The sequence below is a fragment of the Anas acuta genome, chromosome 9 (genome assembly GCF_963932015.1).
Source record: "Anas acuta chromosome 9, bAnaAcu1.1, whole genome shotgun sequence".
In the NCBI taxonomy this organism is placed as follows: domain Eukaryota; kingdom Metazoa; phylum Chordata; class Aves; order Anseriformes; family Anatidae; genus Anas; species Anas acuta.
Genome location: NC_088987.1, coordinates 13,398,168 through 13,416,634, shown reverse-complemented (window position 1 = coordinate 13,416,634; position 18,467 = coordinate 13,398,168). Strand labels below are relative to the sequence as shown.

General features: G+C 43.5%; 1 protein-coding gene across 4 annotated transcripts in view; it reads right to left on the bottom strand.

Moving 5' to 3' along the window:
• The window catches only part of LOC137861127 (glypican-5-like), a 418,126-nt gene that overhangs the window by 64,812 nt on the left and 334,847 nt on the right, over positions 1 to 18,467 (bottom strand). Inside the window, exon 9 of one of the 4 annotated variants that reach the window (XM_068692224.1) lies at positions 2,110 to 2,192. The exons of the other annotated variants lie outside the window; for them this stretch is intronic. Within the exon in view, the coding sequence (XP_068548325.1) occupies positions 2,110 to 2,192 (83 nt within the window). The remainder of the gene's footprint in view (positions 1 to 2,109; positions 2,193 to 18,467) is intronic. 4 annotated transcript variants of the gene reach the window in all.

Genomic DNA, 18,467 nt, shown 5'->3' with positions numbered 1-18,467 from the left:
AGCACAAGGCAAACTACAGGGCTGCCAGACAGCCTGGCTCTCAGGGTGTGCTAACCGTACAGACCATGTCTGCAGGAGGAAGGAATTGTTTTTACAATACTGGTTAGTGCAAGGGAGGAAGAGAAAATAAGTTTGAAGAAGATTCCTGAGCAACGCTGCTTCAGAAAGCAGTGGAAATTACTGGGAAAGACAAAAAAAACACAACCCAGAAACAAGCCTCATGTTTAGTATGAGCTGGTGCAGCTTGACTGTGATCAGCACAGGCAGTCCTGCTTACCCCAGACATGAATTTGGGTAGCTTATCTCTGTGCTGCTGCACTGCTTGGGACCAGCCCCAGTTCTGAAGTGCAAGGCAGAGCAGAGAATCCCAATCTGCTCTACTCAGTGCAACACAGATAGCGTAAATAAAATAGTCACTGCGTGGGCTCTGCCCCTTGGGATTTATTTTATCTTCCTTCACTTAAGGTATGAATATGATGTCTTAATTCAGCCCATTACCTCCTGTACAGGACTGGAAGATGCACACAGCTCTTGGTGTGCCATTGTTCATCCAGGGGAGAAACTTTACACAGGTTCTTACCATCCCTTTGTTTCAGAACAATCCCTTTGCACACAGAAGTCCATTTCCCCACTGAAATTGCCTTAGCCCTGGAGATGGACCACAGGGGAAACGAATGCAGGAATGGAGCCCAGTGGTGGCAGGTGAGGGTTGTGCTTTAATGGCTGGCCTTTGGAAATGCTCACCCGATCAGAGACCAAACAATGCCCTGGCCACCACAGAGCTTCTGCCCAAAGCTGAGGAGTGGGGGGCAGAAGTCTGAGAGCAAGGGAATTACACTAAATCCACTGCGGGCTTTCCACTGCTGGGAACTCTGACGTCTTTATGACGAATGTTGCATGCATTCACGCTCACAGGCTCTACCCATAACAAACAGCACAAGATCACAGAAATCAGCGTCAAACGGGATATGCCCTGAGGCTCAGTAAACTTAAATTCTGTTTAATTGTTGTATGAACTGTCCAGGATACTGTTTCTCAACTGCCGGGTCAGTAATATTAGGCAAGAGAGCAGACAAAGCATTTGAAAGGTCACAAGATGGTGGAAACTGCTTTGCTACCTCCGATCAGCTTGGTCCCTGCACACCAACCACCTGCCTGGCACAGCATCCTCTGGAAGCTATGCACTGCCAACGAGGATGTAAATTTTATTGGTTTAACTGTGCAATCATTAAAAATATATGACTTCAAGAGCGAGAATAAAAAAATGAAGGGGAGTCATAAAAATATTGAGTTTAAATAAATGACTGGCAATCTGAAGAAGCTGCAATGTGCTGGTCTGGAAGAAATTGTCAGTGCCTTCTGTCAGGGCTGCAGGAAGATGGGACGCTCGGCTGATACTGTTCGTGGTAAGCAACGTGCAAGATGATCTAGACAATCTACTGAAGCAGGTAATCAGCTGGATAATTTAATATGATTTAAGGAAGGACAATTATGCATCTAATGGCTAACAGCAACGCAAAATACATCATGATTAAAGTTTTGCTGGAGGAAATAGAAAAGGCTAGAATACTTTGGGAATTATAGTGCAGAGAAGAAAGATCAGTGCATCATCTCAGTACACACAGCATTGTGCAAGGGGAAATAAAAGAAAAAGCCACATACCACAGTGCTAGGCTTAGTTTTGGTCAGCACAGCTGCAGTGCTAATTCCTCAGTTTAAGACATGATTTTGTATTAGGAATAGTGAAAAAAAGCAAGTCCCACTACTGATTCAGAGACCTGTAAAACAATTCCAGGAGTCAAACATAGCAAGCCAAAAGAGTAGGCAACTAGACAAGATTTCTTCAAAGCCCAGCACTATAGCTTCAGGATGCTGTTTCATTTCTATAAAAAGTTAAAAATAAAAATGTACGTATATAAATAGAAATATATAAATAAGTCTGGTGGGAAGGTTTTTTGTTTCCTTAAACTAAAATCCGGTAAGGGCAGGCTTTGACTAAGTTCAGCATAGAATCCAAAATTATTACTGGTGGAAGACATGGACCTTTCTCTGAAAAAGAGCTACTGCAGCCATTGCTTTGGTGCTTTAGAGTAGACAAAAGCCACTTACCAAGAGGAGAAGGCTTACTGCAGCACAGGAGGGAGAATCTGGTACAGGTGCCATCTGACAGAAGGTAAGTGCATGAGACACACCTGCTGGGGCACCACACAGCTTTTTATAAGGAAAGGTTTTGATTTAAACCTTTTGGGGTTTGATTATTCATTAACTTTATGGGGCTAGTTAAAATCTAAAAGCAGCACATTTTCCAACCAGCCAGAAGTATGAAACAAGCTCTGCATTTGAAAAGGTGGTTATGAAGTTTAAAATAGGTGCATAGAGGGAAGATCAGTGAATCTCTGTGAATATATTAAGCAATAGCCAGCACTTGCTGAAAGTTCAGGCTGTGTTTTTTTTTTTTGTCTATAAAGCAGATCAGCCACTGAGCACTGGTTCCAGAGGGGCAAAAGCCTCTACCCTGCAGCCCCTGTGCTGTCAGGGGGCAACCACAAGGCTGCAATGCAGGCAGGATGAAGGCCAGCACTGAGGGATGTGGGTGGAGAGATCTGGCATCTCTCCTGCCAGCTGTGTGAGCTGAAACAAGCCACTTCGCCCCTGTGCCTCATTTTCCTTATCTAGAAAAGGGAGATTATTGCCAGTGAAGTACTCTGGCATTCTTGAACATAAGTAAATTGAGGGGCCTAACATTTATTTATTTTTTAAATAATAAAAATAAAAAATATACACTGGTACTTTTAGCACCTCTCCTGTTTTCCCACATGCAGAATATCTCAATCAGAGCTTTCTCCTGCAGTGCATTATTTCCCAACTTTAATTTCTTAAATACATCAAAAAGGCAGGATGCAAGAGAAAAAGCAAGAATAATATTCTTGTCCCATAATAACCTAGAAACCAACTCTGGATGTTAAGATAGACCAAAATGTATGTATAGCCATCTACTTCAAATGTAAGTTTAATTTCCTTAATCGTATGATTTATATAACAGCATTTTTACACATTCAAGGCCTCTCAGTGTTAACTAGTCCACTGGAAGATATTTTAAAACCAGAGATTTCAGAAAAAAAATATCCTGTAGAAAATAGAACAGGGCTTTTAGTGCTCTACTTGTGTCCAAATAACAAGACATATATCATTTTCTAATATTGTACTGCATATACTCCTTCTGCTATTATTTAGAAGCATTAGGGCTGTTAACCTGTAAATGGCAGCTGCAGGGCCAGGCAATAAAAGTGCACTTAGAGCTATTTTAGCTCCACATGTAAGTAATTCAAGCTTTTAAATTATTAGAAAATGCACTAATTGTGACAAAACTGAGAGGTTTTTCCACAGTTCATGTAACATACTGCAAAAAAGAGATGTTATTTCTCCAATCTGCCCCATGCACCCCCTTGCACTGAGAATCTCTTCTGGTTAGGGGGTCACTCCGCAGCAAAACAGACTGGACAGAGGCCCTCACATGATCACAGGGACAGTAAAAAAGGGCAGTTTATTCACCATTCTTTACATATAGCAGTCACAGCATGTAGACTCCTTTGCGACAATGCAACTCTTTCTACAAGGGGAATCATCTTCAGGTTAAATAATCAGAAGCACACCAAGGTGCACCATAATGTATAATTTCAGCTACCAGAACTAAGTTAGTAAGACCAAATGCTTTCTTAGCTGATAATTGGATTGCTTTGGTACAAAGAGATAAACAAGGAAAATCCTGCTGGTGACTGTAGAGGTATAATCTCTCCCTACCAACCCCCTTGCCAGCATTCAAAACTCAAGCACTCGTAGAAGGAGCTGAGGTTTTGCCTGTGGTCAAAGCACTGAAGTCCTCTTCCAAAACGTGTCAGCCTCAAAATCACACTTATGCAACAGAGATTTTCTCTCTGCACTTTCTACCAGCACTACATACAGTGATTTCCAACCCAACCGAAAATATCTTCAGCTTGCTGATAATTTAATTTCAAATGGCACCATGATGTGATCAGAAGTATTCCCTGTCCCGAATTAATAGTAGATGCATCTTAAAAACAAACAAAGAGCAATTCTTTAAATAATTGCTCATTGATAGGACTGAAAATGGTTCTGGCACTAAAAACACAGCCCATCTGGCTATGGAGCTGATTGCTGAGCCCACACTATTAAAAAGTTTCTTGACCATTACAAAAGCCTTTTTTTTTAACGCAATGCAGTGCAGTTATTTATCCCCAAAGGGTAGCATCAATTTAACAGAAAAACTGGCTAGAGATTCAGCATCTTTCTCAGTCACAGGGGCCTAGGCATCCCCCTCCACACTGGAAACCACAAGCCTCCTGGCAGCTGCAGGGTTTTGGACATCACAGATGTTACAAACTGCTCTTGTGCTTCTGGGAAGGCAAATCCAGCACTCAAGCTGCAGTCAGCTCCCCCTAGCCTCTTTTTAAGGGGCCTGATGGCCAGGCACCACATTTTGGAAACTCTGGCTTGGATTATACAGGCACCTCATTGCGGCATTTCTTTTACACTGTTACTTGTGATGTCCATCCTAACTGGAAGGAGAAACACCACCAGCTTTGGTTGAAGCTCTGATAACCAGACCATCCTACAGGGCTACTCTGGAGGTTTTGCATTTAGGAAGTCAAAAGAGCAAGACCAACAGTGTTGCCAACTACTCTGATTTGTGCTGTGTGTTCAGTCTTTTCCCCTTCAGGCTTTCTGACATTAAATGTATTTCTTCTGAATCAGCACAGTTGTCTGTCTAGTCTTTGGCTAGATGTGCAGGCTGCAGACTGAGCCAGGGACACATCACTAATCTGTTTGCTCTCAGTGACTGTGATGGCCAATGTGAGCTTGCAGAGGCAAGGAAAAAGCATCCTTGTTCACTGGCAGTGATAAGGAAACAGGTTCCGATTAGCTGCACGTTCAAGCCTTGGCCACCGCATCCATCACACAGTCACTTACATTCCTGAGGTGACACAATCCCCAGGAAAAAAAAAGACTCTGCAGCATAAATCAAGCAGGAGGGCAAATGTACTCTAGAAGGAAGCAAAAGAACTCATAACATTTCACAGATGCTTAAAATAAACTGAAGTCTCAGAATAGCAACAAATATGAGCAGCTTCAAAAGACTTTGAAAAGAGGAATTAAAACCTATTCCCAAATACCAATTAGTACATCTGTTGTTACAAGACCTTTTGTACAGTACCAGCCTTAGAGAAGTCTAGCTTTATTGATACAGTATCTTCCCAAAACACTCATGTTTATTCATAGTTTAAAAAGTAATGATTTTATCAGCTACGTTTCTAGATTGAGCTTTTACTGATGTTTAAAATCAGCATATCTTTTGGAATTGGCTTCACAGAGTTGGTCTGAGTGAATAAAAACCAACAAAAATGACAGCCCTATACAGCACGATTACATTCATTATCTGTATCTCTCTGATGTCAATTATTGTAATTAAAAAAGAAAAAAGAAAAAAAAAACAAACCTGCCTTCAGATGCCAGAAGTTATCCACTATCTGGAAAACAGACCATGTATTACAGTTTTAGCCCTACAACTTTAGAGAAGCTGCTCCATGCTAGAGAAACTCCACAGTAGAAGATTTATTCCACAGGCTGTTTTCATAAACTGCTCCTAAAGCCTAAAACCAAGGAACACGTTTCTTCCTGTTAGCAATCGGTAAACCTAATTAAGGAACAGAAATATTGCAAATGAACACACTTAATTTTAAAGCAAACACTAAACATATGCAAACGAGTATGGCACCGAACAAGTGGCTGGACATCCTTTTTCTCTGTTCAGATCTCATGAGCTCTGCAAGAGAAACAGCTAGCAAGTCCCAGAAGGGAAACAAATCCTTGCCATCTGGGCATTACAAGCCTCTGCAGCTTCTTCTCCCCACTTCCCTAGAGAGCCAGTATTTTACAGAGGCCTGTACACAAACAGTTCTGCTCTTGATAAGATATCTTCAGCAGAAAAAAAAAAAACAAAAACAAAAAAAACCCACACACACAAAAAAACATGGCACGGGCTAGCATAGTGTGTCCAGAAAGGAAACGACAGAAGTCCTCTCTGAAGTCTCCTGTTCACTGAGAGCCTTGTCAAGCGTGAATTGGCTGAAGATGTTCCTCCAGTACCCATTCCTCCCAACAGAAATGGGGAAAGAGTCCTCCCTTCATGCAGCCCAAGGGGAGGCATTGCCTTGGGGCACAGCTCAGCCCCCAGCACAGCCGAAGTGACTGGTGGCTGCTCCAAAAGCTGTGTAATTACATGCAGTGCCACATGTGGGGCTCACAGCAATGCCAAAACTTAGACCACAGCCTGTTTAAACATGTTTAAGAGGAAATCATTAAAAAAAAATCAACAACAACTAAAACAATGACTGATAGGAAAAAGATGGGCTATGTATAATATAATTGAAGGGTGTATATAAAGGGAACAGTGATTTGTTTAGTCTGTTCTTTAAAGGACCCTTAAATAAAATAACATTGCTTACAGCACACCAAGCCAAAGATAAGATTATTTTAGGTTTATTTTGTGCTGTGGTTTTTGTTTTTAAACCACTGCAGAAAAAGAACAAATCAGTGTTTGTTAATTTTAGCTTTTTGACAAAAAGCAGAATAAATTTGCAATGTGAGACTGAAAATGGACTGGGAAGGGCCTAAAGAGAAGAGCACCTGAAGGGATGGAGCTTCAGGAGACACTTGCCTGTGCCAGGAAAGGGGAAAACCCAACGGCTGCGAGTCCTGGCAAACCACACAGCTCCCGGGCCCTGCCCTGCACTCGCACTTGGGCTGGGGCTGGCCCTCCGCACAGGCACCTGGTGAGCAGGGCTTGCTCACGGGCAAAGTCAACTATGGAAGAGAGAAGCTGCACGTACCGATCTGAGCCATGCTGCTGTTTGCGGTGGGAGAGGGAGGAGATCTACCTTTCCACAGCCCTCTGGAGGGAACTCCCGAGCATGAGCAGAGGGTACCGTGGCAGATTTCAGCGTCTGCAATTGCCTGTGTTGGCCATGTGCTTCACCTTGAGCTGTCATGGTCTGTGCATTTGGCTGTGGAATCTGAATCTGCTGTTGGGATGGCTTCCAGAGTCGCTTTGGGCATGTTGCAGAATGTCTGTTAATCAGTTTCTTGCTCTAATAAAATGAGGGTTATGGTATTTGCTCACTGAATTATAGCCTGAAAAACCTTTTGTGATTTATTTTACATACCTGATTTGAACAGCACAGTGATCTCTTAACTTGAAAGTGCTTCAGAGCACACAAATGGGCTATCTGGTCTTCTACTTGCAGCCTATTAGCAATATAAAGACCTCAAATGATGCAGAATAAAGACTGCTAATTCCTGTAGCTAGCAGGGGCATGGCCAGGCTGTTAATTGGCAACAATCAAGTTATAGTTTCTAATGTGACATTCAGTGGAAGAGCCTATCTTAAATGAACATAATGCAGCAGATGACTTCTTTCACTCTAACTTCTGACCGTTACCAGAAGCACCGTGAAGGGAAAAGCACTGCAAGGGATCGAGTGCTTGATTTAGTGTCACCAGGCCAGAGAAAGAGTGGTGTGTGCTGACACCTCTTCGCGGCCAATTTATGTCTTGAAAGCTCAGAGCGATAGCTACTCCATGCAAGTGCAGATGCCTAGAAGGGATGCTGTTGGCTTTGCTCCATTCATTTTGCCTGGCAGCCTGAAATTTCCTGTCAGCTCTAGACAGGTCATTTCAAAAGTGTCAGAGTCTGTGAAGGGGATCAGTACTTGCAGAGCCACATATTTCAGACTATCCAGCATGTTTTCCTACGTCCAGATCTAAACAGAAAGCATTTATGATAGATTCTCTGCCTTGAAGCTCAGAGTAAAACATCTAAAGAAAAAGGAAAACCTAAAATCTATAGAAGAAATTAAGCCACTGCCTTTTTTTTTCCCACGTCTCCAGAGAGAAACCATCAGTCACACATTACAAACTAGATTCGAACTCCTGATGTGAAGCTGCCACACAAAGTGCCAAACAAGATTATGTAAGCTGCAGAAGGGAGAACACAAAGCAGTTGTTCTCCCCCCTAAAACTTCACAACAATGTAGTCATATGCCAAATATATATCTTAAATTACAAGGTCTGGACCAGATTTGTTTTTGGTTGTACAAGCCCTGCCAATTTGCTTCACTCAAAAGCTTGACCTAAAACATGTATTTCCACTGAAGTTTACTTTGTGGAATTCAAAGTACCACTTTGTAGTGGGCTTACATGGCAAGGTTTTGGTAGCAGGGGGCCATAGGGGTGGCTTCTGTGAGAAGAATCTAGAAGATGCCCCATGTTAGGTGAAGGCCCCGCTGCTGGCCAGAGCCAAGCCAATAAGCCATGTTGTTTGCACCTCTGTGAGAGAAGATTTAAGACGGGAAAAAACAAAAAAAAAAGTGTCTACACAGCAGCTGGGAGAGCAAAAGGAGTGAGAAACAGCCTTGCAGGTGCCAAGATCAGTGAAGAAGGAGGAGGAGAGGTGCTCCAGGCACGCAGCAGAAGTCCCCTGCGGCCTGTGGTGAGGACCATGGTGCAGCAGGCTGTCCCCCTGCAGCCCATGGAGTACCACAGTGGAGCAGGGCTCCACGCTGCAGCCCATGGAGGAGCCCACAGTGGAGCAGGTGGCCCTACGCTGACAGAGGCTGTGGCCTGTGGAGGACCTCTGCTGGAGCAGATTCTGGGCCAGACCTGTAGCCCATGCAAGAGCAGGGGATGTAGGGGGAGCTGCTGCCCATGGGGGACCCAGGTTTGAGCAGTTTGTTCCTGAGGGATGGACCCTGTGGGACAGACCCATATCTGGAGCAGTTCTAGAAGAGCTGCTGCCTGTGGGAAGCCCACGCAGGATCAGTTCATCAAGGACTGCATCCCATGGGAGGGACCCCACAGCACAGGGCACGAGAGTGACTGAGAAGGAGCTGTGGAGAAGAAGCGCTACAGACTGACCGTAACCCCCACTCACCTGTTCCCCTGCGCCGCTAGGTGGGGAGAAGGTGGAAGGGGGTGAATGGGGGGAAGGTGCTTTTGTTTTTTTTCACCCTTTGTTTCTCACTTCTCTAGCTTGTTAGTAATAGGCAATAAATCTTACTACCTTCCTATGCTGAGTCTGTTTTGCCTGTCAGGATAATTCTTGAATGATCTCCCTGTCCTTATCTCAACCCTTGAGGCGTTTGCATTGTATTTTCTCCCCCTTCCCCTTTGAGGAGGGGGACTGAGAGAGCAGTTGTGGTGGAGCTCAGCCACCCACCTGAGTAAAACCACTGCTCACTTATATACTCACACAGTACTGGAAACACCACGCTGCTGTGTTGCTCCTTCACATTTGCAGAGCATTTAACACCATGAATGCTGTGCAGAAGGCAGATGGCAGGCTAGGTCCCAGCCCCTGGGCTGATTTCCATGGAGAAGGTTCCCCTCTGCCTGAAGCTCCACAAGACTGAGGCACATGTTTAAATTCCTGGTTCACCTTCCCAGCTTTGTTTCAGCCCTCCTTACTGACCGAACTCTAAAATGGGCACAGCTGGTCATTCTGCTCTCTTTATCACCTTTCCTCCAGCGTTACTCTTCCCTTGCTAAAGCTCCAGTGATGGGCAGCATGCAGTGGGCAGCCAAGGGTCTGGAGACCTGGCTGCATAGCCAGTCCTGGCAGTGGGAGGTATAAACCCCACGCTCTGACCCCTTTTGGCTCCTCGTCACTTCAGCCTGGCTTGCCTGCAAGGCAGGGCTGGCCTCCTGGGTGACCCTGCAGTTCCTTGCCTTACTGGACCCTAGCACAGTTGCATCTCCTGGACAGAATGGCAACACAGCTCTTGAAGAACTGGGAAGAGTTCATATAGTCAACATCTGGCAGCAGTTGCCAAAACAAACACAACATAGAGATATTTGTAAAAGGGCCGAGGAACAATATGGATAATGTGGCATAATACTATAAACAAAGAAGCATACTAATCAAGGAACAATAAAGCTTTTAATTATATTTTAGAGAAACTCACTTAAAACCAATGCAAAACAATTCATGCAGAATGGCTGGCCTAATTCCCACTGACTGTCTCTTCCAGTTCTCCAGCTGTAAAATTAGGAAAACAAGTCTTGGGGGCATAATGAAGAAAAACAGATGAAAGGCTAAAGAGCTCCAATCCAGCGGTAATGGATACCACGCAAGTAGGTGGGCTGGAGAAGACTATCCAAGGAATACAAAGTTGTGTTTGTTTGGAAGGAAATACCACAAAGATCAGGAGAAGACTTTCAAAACTGGCCATCAGGCACACAAGTGCAGATTTACTAGTGAAGTCAAAAGCACTTCCGCTCACTCTCAACTTTACTCCTCAGTTATGGCCATCTTCTGTGATATACTTAGCACTACACCGGTCCTTCCTTTCACCTGGGCTGTGCCCGGCCTGGCACACTGAATCTTTGGCAGCCTGTGAACAAGGAGCACACCTACACTGCCTATGCACATATGAGGCCATGATCAGGGCACTCGCTAGACACTGCGAGAACTGCCCTGCTGAGGTGGTCCTTAAGGGAAGCACAACAGATTAAAGGGCAGTGCTAGTGCCTTTAAAAAACAAACAAACAAAAACTGTTCAAAGTAGGCTTTCAACTCAAAACTCGGGATAACTCTAGCTATAAAACATTAGCAGAGTCAAAGCTGTAACTGCATGTTTAGATGCTACCAAAATGAAGCTCTCTGTGTGAGCAAAACAGACTTCTCCCCCTGGTTCTCCATTTCCTAGTGGTTTTGCCTACTTCTACTAAAGAGACCTCAAGAATCTCTCTTCCACAAAGCTCTTAATAATACACCGTATTTCCTGATCATTGAAATACTGGAGAAGTGGGATTTCTTTTCAGACTAGGGTCAAATTTCTTCTGCTTCCCTGTATCCATCACAGTCTCCCCCTCCTTGCCCTTGACCCCCAAGATTTCCCACTCTTGTCAAGAGTAAATGTATTTTGGTTACTCCTGGTTGCTGCCGTTCTATTTTACCATTTTTCTCAAGCCTGCTGTACTCCATTCCTGTCATCACTGAACAGAAACAGCCTTCTTAAGAGAACAAAAACATTTTGCTTTTAAGGCCATTATGCTTTATCACACTAAGTGTATTTAAACCATAAACTACATAATTCACAGCAATTTGGTTACAAGGGAGAAGAAGGAAATCGCATTACTGACAGATTCCTAGGCTTACTTCTTTTATATCCGTTCTGCGGAAAACAGGGCCTTTTCCATACAAGAGTGTTGTTTTTTTGTTTGTTTGTTTGTTGTTGTTGTTATAATTCAGGAGAAGAAAGCTGGTTGTTGCTGTGGGGGAAGGCGACGGAAATGTGCTTTTTTGTACTACAAACAGGAGGACTGTGCCAGCTCTCTAGGAATTATGAAATAAATCCATTAGTTCCAGTGATGGACTCTACACTACGCCAACTCCAGATACTGCTTTTTAAGAGAGGCTCAAGAGGCGCACTTCATAATCTGATGGAGAGCCCAGGAGGGAATTCCACAGCAGCCCCCAGAAGGAGCATGTGGGCTTGGAGGGCAGGGGGAAGGCGAGCACAGAGCATCAGGGAGAGGCAAAGTAACAAGTCAGCTTCAGGGTCAAACGAGGAAAGCCAAAGCATTCAGCAAGTGGCCCTGCCCCAGTGGCTCCAACCACGTCTGAGGGCCCAGGCAGGAGCTGGAAGGGGGTTGCAGGGCCCACAGCCAGGGCAGGTGGGATGGGTCCCAGGCCAGGCCACACAGAGCACTTAATAAGGGCTGCTGGTGCCTGCGGGGTCCCAACAAGCAGCTGTCCTACTGAGAGCAGCTGTAGAATTCATGTGAAAGGATTGTGGGAATCCTTTCCACATTGCAGGGGCTCACAGACAGCCAGAGTCACACAGAAGACTGGCAGCACCAAGGGATAGGAGCTCACTCTGGATCTGACTGGAGAAAAAGACCACCCCAAGTGAACGTCAGAAATAAGCAGAACATCTGCAAACAACGGAGAAGAGGATGGGTCAGTACATTCTGGCAATCAAGGACTGTGTAAGATACCAAAGTCCACCTGAGGCTCGATAAATATAGGAAAACACATGGCAAAAACGTTCTGCAGCTGTGTATGTAAAAAGAGAACAGTGAAACAGAAGAGGAGCTGCGATACTGCTGACAGGGATGAAAAATAAAAGATAATCTAGATCACAACTAAATAAATGTGTCACTTCAGTTTTAAATCAGGATGAAAGTATTGGAGATGGGAGAAAATTTAAGAGCACTACTGGGAATGAGGATAGGGAAACGAAGCCATCTCAGGTAAGAGCAGAACTCCAAGAGTCCCAAGGCACTAGGGCTGTGTGAAAATTAATCTTCAGGGGAAAACTCTGAAAACCCAGAAAAGTGGAGGAGAGCATCAAGTAGCGAGGACTCTGATAACTCCATCAGATGGATCTTGATACCACAAAAGCAGGAAATACTAAACATGGTACCTGTGCTTAGGAGTGAGACTGAAGGGGAGACAGGCAGCTGAAGGCCATCAGATGCCTTCAGGGGTGCTTGCAGGGTTGGGGCCTGTTTTGCAGCTGTGAACGTCAGATGAGGAAGTGAACGGAAAATGCTTCTGAAGTTAACACAGAAATATCAAAGGCAGATCCTTCCTTTGATGATAAAAAGATCTATTCTAACTGGATCTAGAAACCAACATTTGGTATGATGCCAAATTTGGTATTACTAATCAAGATAGAAAATAAAGGACATGCATACAGAAATTTAAAAAGGGGTAAAGATAGGTTGAAAGGTGGGGAACAATAGGTAACACGGTAGGGGAGGACTAGTGGGTACTGGACTAAAGGAAAAATCTCTCAAAGGTCTCAGTATTATTTTTCATTAAAAAATCTGGACTCTGAACCTAGCACTTAATGACCTGGAGGCAGAAGACACTGTCAGTACAGTGAAGCATCAGAACCTCAGACTAGATGATCTCAAAAAGAGGATTCAAAGGAGTAGGGTGGAAATAAAATACCATATTTTAATAAAATAAGAAATGCATGGATGAATTTCTGCTATGAGGTGGAGGGGTCATCAGCTCCAAGTACCACCAACAAAAAAAGACTGGATAAATGAGATGGTAACAGAACAAAAGAGTTAATACAGGAGAGAAAAGCTCATCTTATAGAAGGAGACTAAAGAATAGCTTACATAATGTGCCATAAAGTTTGTATGGAAAAGGGGTGAGACTTTCTTCATGCAAAGGTCGAGAGACAAGGACAACGTGAGGAGAAAAACACTATGAAAAGACCAGTGCTGGAACAAGATGACTGGCAAAGCCAGCTCAGAACAGATTTTGGAAAAACTGGGAAAAGGTGAGTCAAAGTCCCAGTACTGCACAGTGAGATTTTCAGGGTGAGGTAAACAGTGGAGATTCTCCTCTTTTCAGGCCTCCACAGCAGTTACAAATCCCCCAAACAAAAGGCTAAATGGCAATTTATATTTAGAAAGCTACAAAAAGATCTTACAGACTCATAAGTAATAAGGTATTTGAATTATAGGCCAGTGACACTGTAAATAACCTAAGTTATGTACAAAACCTCTCATAAGAGTGGGGTTCCTGGTTCTGGTCTTTGCTCCAAGAAGCACTCTGCCACAGGCAGGATAACCACTGTCACACCCCACTGTATGCAGACCAGGTTGCTTTGGGGTGTATTTAGGTTTTTCCTTGTACAACATAACCTGGGAGCAATATAGTGCAAAAATAAACATGGGGTTACGGGGTGACTCTGGAATTGAACTTGCTCTGTCAATGACCAATGCTGGACTTTCTAACAACACGTTAGAAAATATTGTTGCCCATATAAAATGCAGAAGGATGCTCTAATGCTGGGACAGAAGATAAGCTCCATGGAGAGAAGCTGAATTAATTTCATTGTACTGCACAGAAAACTACACAAGGGATACTATTATACAAAAGAATTATTCCTTATCTAATTTGTGCACACCCGAAGGATTGTGTCCAGTGCCTGCAGACAACACGTCTAGGTATAACATTAACACACTATCCAAGACGCACACCTTATACCATGCTGAAATGGAGTACATTTTCACTGGGGCCATAATTCCACTAGAGAATCCACTTTTATAGAGAAATCAATTTTTCACTTTCATAGCCATGTTTAAGTATTGTGATAGCCTTTATGATAGCTTTCTCAATATTAAAAATACAACATCAAATACGACAGAGCAATAAAGATGACACTTGACACTTATGAATATGATGGTAAATGAAGCAGGGAGGTCTGTTGTATTTTTATTTTTTTTTTTTAAGATGAATTGATACACTGCAGCTCATTTTATGGGGCTGACTACCTGGCAGTGCTGCTTTTCTCTTTGCATTTTTTTTTCTCTTTCATAGGCTTACCAGTGCTGATTTTGTTCTTGGTTGCTGTCGGGTATCTTAGAGAAGGGAGAAGAAAAGCAAGGAGGTGCAGGATGATTCCTGTTATTGCATCTGGCACTCTAGGGACAGTTTGGCAACTCCTTTTAATTAAACAAGTGTTACTTTTTAAAGTTTGAGAAATCTGAGCTGGTAATTTGCAGCTGGGAAAGCAAACAGAAATCAGTTCAGCTGATAAGCACATGTCGAAGACGGGTGAAAGGAGGAAATGAAATAGAATCCCACATGAATGCAAACATGCAAAATGGCCGGGGTGTGTGCATGTGTGAGCACACGTGCACACAGTGACAGGCCAGCGAGGGCAAGGGCTGCAGATCCATGAGGATCTGTAAAATGCACTCCTCAGAAAGCTGTTTGGTTAAGAGGCAGAGGAACAGGTGATTTGGAGGCATGACCCCATTTCTGATAGGACATCACCTGATACCACACCATGCTGAGCAGCAGACCGAACATGGGATTTGCCTCACAGCTGGCAGCACCCAAGCCTGCTCCCTCGGAACAGAACACCTCTCCCCCTTCAAACCAGACAAGCAGCAGGAAGATCCATCCCTGATGCACAACAGCTTTGTCCTAATCACTCCCTGGTGCCCATGCCCCACACTTGGCTGTGGTGGGTTTCGTTGCCACTGGTGCCAGCAGGGTATGAGATGGGGGTGCTGGCACCAAATGCTGGAGGGTGAGGGGTTTCCTTCCACTGCACACCTCCAGGATTCACAAACTGGAATCTTTCAAACTGAGGGAGAGGATGGTGTCTGGAGGATGTTGCAAAGATATTTCTGATTGGCAATGAAGGCTTGCAGAGAATTAGCAGGGAATTAGGCTCAAATAGAGTTACTGCGACCGAATGTGGTCCTACGTGTGATCTGGTTGCAGCACTTCCAGGAAGCGGTGCCTGATGAGCACGGAGGTCAGCCCAGCCAGGGAACACGGGGCTGTGCATGGCCAGCAAAGAGGCAGCGGGTGCTGCCTGCAGAGCTGCTGCCAAGGGAGATCTGACCAGCCAGGAGCAGCGCTCCCATGGGGATGCACGACAGCATGGCCCAGCCTCACCGCAGGAGCGGTACAGGGACACCAGATGTCTTATTGCTGTCCCGAGCCCCAGTGGAACACATTCTTTTCTACCTATAAAAATGCCAATATCTAAATCACGAGGCACTGAGCTTCTGAGACACAGCCAGAAAACCAGTAGTTAACTTTCATCCCCATAAGCAATACTGAGGGAATGTTAATAAAGAACAGAGAGCAACAGCCTGAAGTTTCACAGCTAAAATAAGAGCCTTTCCTTCTGCAGCATTCCTCTGCCCTCCCCTTGCCCATTCCTCTGCAGCGATCGCTGTCCCACTGCCTGCAGCCAGCTCTCCCGAGGAGGATCTGCCCTGCAGAGCACCTGCTCCAGCACCGCACCGATGGGAGGCTTCTGACATCTGAACACACACCGGGATCGCAGAAGTGCCCAAGAATTGCAGGGAAAACTTAGGGACTTTCAATAACAAATAGATTCTTGGACTCTAGACATTGTGAGAAGAGATCATTGTACTAAGCTTTTTGTGAGAAAAAAATAATATATATATATATTAAAAAAACAACAAACAAACAAACAACAAACTCAAGCTCTTTATCCCCTAAAAATTAAGAAAATTAAAACTATGCTGATATTTATTCCCATAGCACAAAAAAGAGCATATAGAATGAGAAAATACACTGAATTTTAAACATTTCTAAGCAGTTAAACCATCTTAAATTGAGGCTGTTCACATATTATTGTCTTTAAAATGGATTATTTTTTTTTATATTTCACTAAATCTGACTGTTTCATTTCTCAGTCAGAATTGCTAATCGGGAAGATGTGATAGAATCTGCTAAATCTCAAGAGTGCTAAGATATGAAGGGCCTTTAGCAGTGGTAACAGGTAATTAAGTTTGTTATGATTTTCTATATATTCTGCAGCAGAAAATCTGATTGTTCTTTTGGCAAGGGGCCATGTCTGCTTGCCTTCAAAGATGGCCTGTTCTAAATTTTCAAAGAAATATTATTTAAAGTTGGAGGTAATTTTATTTTAATATAGCGCATAATACCAATGTGTGTTCTTCATTACATGTACCAATTAATTCTTTTGCTAATGTACTACTGTACTCAAAACTTGTGTGATATTTTAATACATACTCAAAGGAAAGATGAAAACACTGACAGCAGGTACGTAGTTGAAGTTAACCGAGATGACAGGTCCTGGGGAGCTGCATTAACATCTTGGCATGCTAATAGTCTGCAATTTTTGACAGACTGTAGTAAAGGGAAGATTTGGATTTGAAAAAGAAGCAAACTTAGCAGATATTTTTCTTTTTATTAGTATTTCTCACAACTATCCATGAGAGATGATGAGAAGCAATGTCTGTGGGAGTTCTCCACAGATTTCTTATTAGTTGCCAGGTGAAGGAGCGTGTTATTTTGGGAAGGAATAATGTGTTCTGGGGCTCCGCTCTTACCCAGTGCTGGAGAAAATGTAAACCCTTTATAATACTGTTTGGGGACAGTTCAACACTGAATCAGACCTACCCTGTGGATCTAAAAATGCCTTTGGTGTTTAATACCCCTAGCTTCTGTAAGGAGCTCCTCTGAAACTCTTATTAGTCAGCTCAAAGATGATGTATTTAATTAAACAGAAATATAACCACACCATCCCCCCCCCCAATAGCCTGGATAGTTTCAAGCACTATTCAAAATAAAGCCATCCTCAGTACAATTAATCCACAGATGCACACACATCTGGTTCTGCCCATGAGAACAGATCATTTTCTCCCTCAAGAAACTGTCAAAACTGAAGCCCTCAAGAAACCCCTAACCACATGCATCTCCCCACTTCCTGGGATTTACTCCTAACATTATTTTACAAGCTATTAGATCAAACAGGAAACAAAGATGACTGCAGCCATGTAGCTATTTTACTGTGCTCACAGCTGTTTTACCAGCTACACCATACTACAAGTATCTGATCGATTCTCATGTAGAGGCCTTGTAAATTTATATGCACAATTTGGATTTCTGGCAAACAGTTCCTATTGTCTATTGTGAAATGATACTTTTGTTCTGGTCGGTTGCAGTATTTGTGTCTCTAAATCTAACGTATACATTAACAATAAGTCAAATAAAATATCGCCCCAGTGTAATTCTAATCTGTAATTATTTAATTCCATCACATTTTCATGTTTTTCATTAAAAGAGTATTCAAATATTGTATGACTTAATAATCAAATTAAGACTATCCATAACTTATGACAACTAGTTTTCCTTAACACTGAGTAACAAACCTGCATTACCTCAACCTAGGGAAAAATATAAAGAGTATTAAAATGGTATCTCCAAGAAAAAGGTGTGCTGATTCATCAGCTATTACATTACCACATACCGCCTGAGAGTTTAGCAGTCACGCATTTGATGATGGGCATTTTAAGGCATTAACACCGGGCACTTTTCTATAAATTCTTTTCAGGACAAATCTCCTTAAGCTCATAATATCTTAACACCTTCCAAGAACAAAAGCCTTACATTCTAAGACGGCAGCACTCACGTGGTCTGTCTATAACACGGTTATGATAACCAAGAATTATACAAGACCCCAGGAGAAAACAGATTACACATCTGCTTATTTTGCAAACCGAAGGTACGGAGACATGCTGTTGCAGGCAGTTGTGAGCTTATCCTGCCGTGCTTCACACCAACTCATTACTGGGTTTAACACAGCTGTGACTGCATGCTATTAAGCCTTGCTGAGGGCTGTGATCACTAGATCAGGCTCACTAATGCCACACTAGTGAGGCTATGTGGGAGCAGAGTACGGGGACACTGAGCTCGCATCTGCTTTCCAAGGGTGTGCTTGCTGACATGCCCTGGATCTCTGATTTTGCAAACCATTCCTCACAGCACTTACCCTTTGCCCTTGCTATGCTGGCAGACCTGCCCAAGGAGCAGGCGTACATCCATGCTGAGATTTGCCTTGCAGCTCAGAG